Source organism: Pteropus alecto, unplaced genomic scaffold, assembly GCF_000325575.1.
Source record: "Pteropus alecto unplaced genomic scaffold, ASM32557v1 scaffold20, whole genome shotgun sequence".
Lineage (NCBI taxonomy): Eukaryota > Metazoa > Chordata > Mammalia > Chiroptera > Pteropodidae > Pteropus > Pteropus alecto.
Window position 1 is genome coordinate 16,117,667 of NW_006436298.1, and position 4,875 is coordinate 16,122,541.

The 4,875-nt window shown below is 32.7% G+C and overlaps 1 protein-coding gene across 1 annotated transcript in view; it reads right to left on the minus strand.

Moving 5' to 3' along the window:
- Nucleotides 1-432: 432 nt before the first annotated feature.
- The window catches only part of EDIL3 (EGF like repeats and discoidin domains 3), a 371,930-nt gene continuing 367,487 nt past the window's right edge, over nucleotides 433-4,875 (minus strand). Inside the window, exon 11 of the mRNA XM_006913200.1 lies at nucleotides 433-1,427. Within this exon, the coding sequence (XP_006913262.1) occupies nucleotides 1,278-1,427 (150 nt within the window). The 3' untranslated portion in view covers nucleotides 433-1,277. The remainder of the gene's footprint in view (nucleotides 1,428-4,875) is intronic.

Consider the following 4,875-nt stretch of genomic DNA (forward strand, 5'->3'; position numbering starts at 1 on the left):
ATGTCAATGAAACCTCCATTATCAATAACAAATTGTTATGATAATTGCTTATTTTATCAGGACCTTTGAAGCAAAATAAATAAAAATCAATTTTCATCTTGAAATTATTTACTAGTTTGTAATTAGTACATATTTTTCTTCTTATAAATAACTACACAATGTGCTTCCCTGGGAAACCGCCACCAGTTTCAAATCCTAAGAAAATTCTAGTTTCACAGGAAATGCAGAGATGAACAAAGAAATAATGAGTATGCTTGGCCAAGCTATGCAGCTCTATGTTGATATTTGTTAGTTAAAAATTTTTAAATAGACAAACAAAGAATTCATCTTTCTATTATGTTAAAGCAAAGATAAGGCTATGTAAATACCATCAAAACAAAGATTGAAATTTTCATTTAAAGAAGCATAATGCAATTTTGTTATGTTTATTTAGCAAAATGGTAGTATGGGTTCTTTATAAAGGAAGTATTTGTAAATTACATAGTTATAGCTTCCTTCAAAAAATAATTACAGATTCAATCTACTGATATTATGATCAATCTACTGATTTTTAATCATGTTCCATATATATAAACAAACATGATACTACTTTTAGGCAAATATAGGAAAAAATCAATTGAAAAAATATGAACTTATTCAAGCAATATACAATATAAGTAATATAAAATAGAATAAAGAGAAAAGAAGATCACATAATCTCTGATTAGAAATAATAAAAGTAAAATGAGAATTACAATATCAAATAGTACTGCATGTTACAGATTCTTCAAAATTCTGTTATAAACACTGACAGTGTTTGGTAGGCACAGGGAAACAATTAGGATAATGTAGACTCGTTACAGAAAAAAAAAAAAACTTATTGCTAACATTGCAGTATTCCTTGTATAAGAATTAGTTGAATATTGATTATAAAAGCTCTGTCAACTCTCACTTGTATTTGATGACTATGAGATTTTGTTTTACCCTTGCTATCAAAAGAGTGCTACTTTCTTACTTTCCTTAATATGTTTCAACCAGTGTGAATAATTGAGAAAACCATGAGAAAAGTAATTAGCAGTTAATGTGATGTTGCTTAAGAAATTTAAATGATAAAAATTAAATCAAACCATTGAAAAGGCAGGCTTAGACCCCCTTAAAGAGACAATTAGTGGCCTACCATAATTTGAGCACTTTTTCATGAAAAACCCCATTCAGTTTCCTACAGATTTTGCACAGTTCATTCCATAGAGATAGAGAGAAGGAAAATAGAGAGGAAGGTTGTGGGATGTGGGGTGTCCTCACTCCTCTTCTGTGCAGCCCAGAAGCTCAGACCTCAGTGTAATCCTTCCATACCAGGACCAAGGAAGAATTCTTATGTACCGTGCATAGATGGGAGGGTCGATGACGTTTTTTCGGTGAGTGTCATTGTCAAAATTGCCCTGGAAAACCTAGTAAAGGAGAGCAAAGGATGTCAATCATGTAGCTTTATTCTTCTTGAGAATTATTTTTAATATTTTTTTGTTTGGAGCATTTTCCCCCAAATGTGAGAGTGTAACTAACGTCATGTATTTAAAAATACATCGCAGCTTTTTACCGAACATTTAAAAATTAAATTACAATTAATTTTTAATTTGTAAAGTTAAGTAAGATGAAAATTTGTTGTCTGCGGCAGGAACATATAGATCTATCATTTTTATCTGCCTATCAGGTGTTCTTTTTAATGCAAAATAAAGATATCTATTTTTTGCTTTTGTCACATGCTGATGTTGGTTAGGCAGCTTGTCGAAGGTACACTCTTCTAAGAAGTGACGCAGAGATCCAGGATGCTGGCAATTACAGCCATCATCTGAAACATGTGCCCTTCACATTCACAAGGGACAAGGAGAGAAAGTTGTTAGATATTGCGGGATGTTTAAAAGAACAAGGTATGGAAGCAGCTTACATCATTTCTAGATACATCTCATTGACCTTAACTGATTACATGACCTCGGCTCACCTGAAAAAGAGACGAGATATGGAAAGGATCACATGGCTGTTTGGTGAGCCCAACAGTCTCTATCACAGTGTCTTTTTGGACAGTTCTCACATAGAGAACAAAATTAATCCATTTCCAAGAGATACAACCTAATCAATGCTGTTTTTAAACCACATTCTTCTTCTTTTTTTTTTTTTTAGCTTTACAATACTGCTGTGATCTGACATACTGATATACTGGCATTACATGACTGTCCTCCATTCTTCTTTTGTTTCAAACCTTTTTTGGGCATTTTTCTCCTAAGAGATCTTTTATAACTTTGAGAAATGCCCGTTTCAGGAAAAAAATCCACACACAAATCTTTATAAGAATACCATTAAATTATAAATTACTTTTGGAGAAATTCATGTATTTGTAATATTTAGTTTTAAAGATTTTGCAGTTTTTTTTTAACCTATAGAACTTATTTCTAACTATTTTACATTTATATATTTGTTTTAGCTCAGTTAAGATAGTGAAAATCTCTTCAAGGTTTTCCCTTTTCACTTTATGAGGCATCTTATAATTGAAAGATAATTTTCTTTCTTGCTCGAGATTAAAACATGACTATATGGCCAAAGGGGGACATGAAAATAAAATTCCCTATCATTCCATGACAGAATATTTAACCTTCATCTTCGAACATTCTGAAATTAAAGGGAATATTTTTAAAACAGCCTTCTAGAACAAGTCGGTTCAGTCCCACATGATCCCAAAAGTTCCCTGGAAAGAGAAAAATAAAGATGTTCTCTAAAGCATTGGAGAGTGTGACACTTATCAATAGAGGCAACAGACAAGATGGCCTAATCTTTCTGCTGGTTTCAGGGAAAGATTATGAGGGTGCACGTAAAGTGCCATTCCCATCTAGTGGGGGAATGATTTTTCAACTTGACACCAAATATACCTCAAAGGCTATTTTTGAATAAATATTTGCTGAAGAAGAGAATACTGAACTATGTCAAGTCTAGAATTCATTATTCAGGCATATCTGAATCTACAGGCATTTAATAGAAATTTTATCCTCAGTAATATTCTGGCTTGCACTGGCCAAGGAGGAACTAATTTTAAATTGAAGCGTGTTACCAAATAACAGCGTCTCTGTTAGCGAAAGCTCACATGTATAGTACGTACCACACAAACACTCAGCAAAATCTCGAGAGAGGTTGTCATTGCAGTGCAGAAAATAGGAGAGTACATTCGATGTTTTCCTGACATTCCCTCTGACATATGATATTGAATTCAAATGCTTCATTGAAACTGTGGTGCTACAATTTAATATAGAATCTAAAATCCAATTTCATAGCCCTGCTAGAGAATTTAATGTGTATCTTTGGAATAATAGATTTTAAATTCATTAACTTTCATTGCAAGATCTATGACAGTGCAAAATACAGTGTTACACTACTCGTTGGGAAGGAAATACAGGAAGAAAATTTTCTTTCAATTTGCTAGTCTTCAGTACATGTTTCCATGAGGAACTATCAACCCGTGAAGCAGTAGTCGAATTATTAGCTATATTTATCACTTTATAATGGAAAATACACACATAGAGAAACTACATCAGCTCTAAAATTGAAAACAGCTAGGACATTTCTTATTTAATGTGTAAAAGTCATAAATATTTGAATATTCATTAAAAAATTAAATGAAGTTTAAATGAAGTTTCATCAACAGGATGATTTAAAAAACAAAAATATCTGCAGAAAAACAGCCCAAATCTGACACTTTTGTTCAAACCACAATCTAAAAGTACTGAGAATATACTTTTATTTTCAGAAGTCCCTCAATAATGACACAGCACAGAACACAAAGCACACATTTGCAAATTCGAGTAGGACATCTTGTACTTGCTGTGCAAACATGCGGCACATATGCTGTTTTCTTGTCTCTAGCACTAGGAAGATCCTGCTTAAGAATGCTATTTCAATATTTTACCTGGCAAAGAAATGCAAACTCAGCATTTTTAGTTAACTTTCTAAAATCTGTAAGAATTCTAGGAGAGTGTTTTCATATACACACTTTAAAGATTTAAGCACCTTTAAGCACCTTGATTGAAATCAAAGTCTGAACAGCCTGATGGAGAACATTAAATCTCCATGTAGAAAGGAAATCATTATATGTGAGAAAGAGATTTTGATTTAGAAGTTTTTAAAAAAGAGTATGCACAAGTTTCAGTTTCAAGAGACTTAATTAGCTGATGACAAGTTTGCTGATGTACTCGAACTTGATATGCTTAGGGGTCTCTCAGGCTTTTCCCAACATATGGGGCCTTGAAAAAAAGGCACTCCAGGTACTTTGGAGAGGCTTCCACAATTAAAATCTAGGAGAAGATAAAGAGAAAATGCATCTGCCTCAACGTGGCTGAGATCTTGGATTATTTTTTGTCAACTCTTCTGTGATATTAGTTAAAATTCAAATCAGATTCAAGTGAGGATTCAAATCTCAACACAAAGAAACTATCAGATAAAATAAAACAATTAAATGTTGCTTCCAGCAACATCTAACATCTTTTGTAAGATGTGACTTGTTATTCTTTGTTAGAGACAATGGCCTATTTAGGCCAGAGTCCTCATCAGTAGGGGGTGCCAAGGATCATGGAAGAAGGCAACATTATCCTCCATGACTTAATCAGAGAGCTGGGAATATCTCAGCTTCTCTTAGCAATCATATACTATGACTCTGCCTTTCACAAATATTGATAAGTCCTTTGGAAATTTTTGTTTATACTACTTAATTAGCAAGTTATTTGCTAACTGAAGATGGAATTCTTTTTATTTGTCCTAAACTCATTAAAAGTTTTGAAGCAATTCCCATTTTTCTAACCTTTTGGAATTTATGTTCACATCATCTAAATAGGGAGTAGTTTTAAGCTTTTTTTTTTT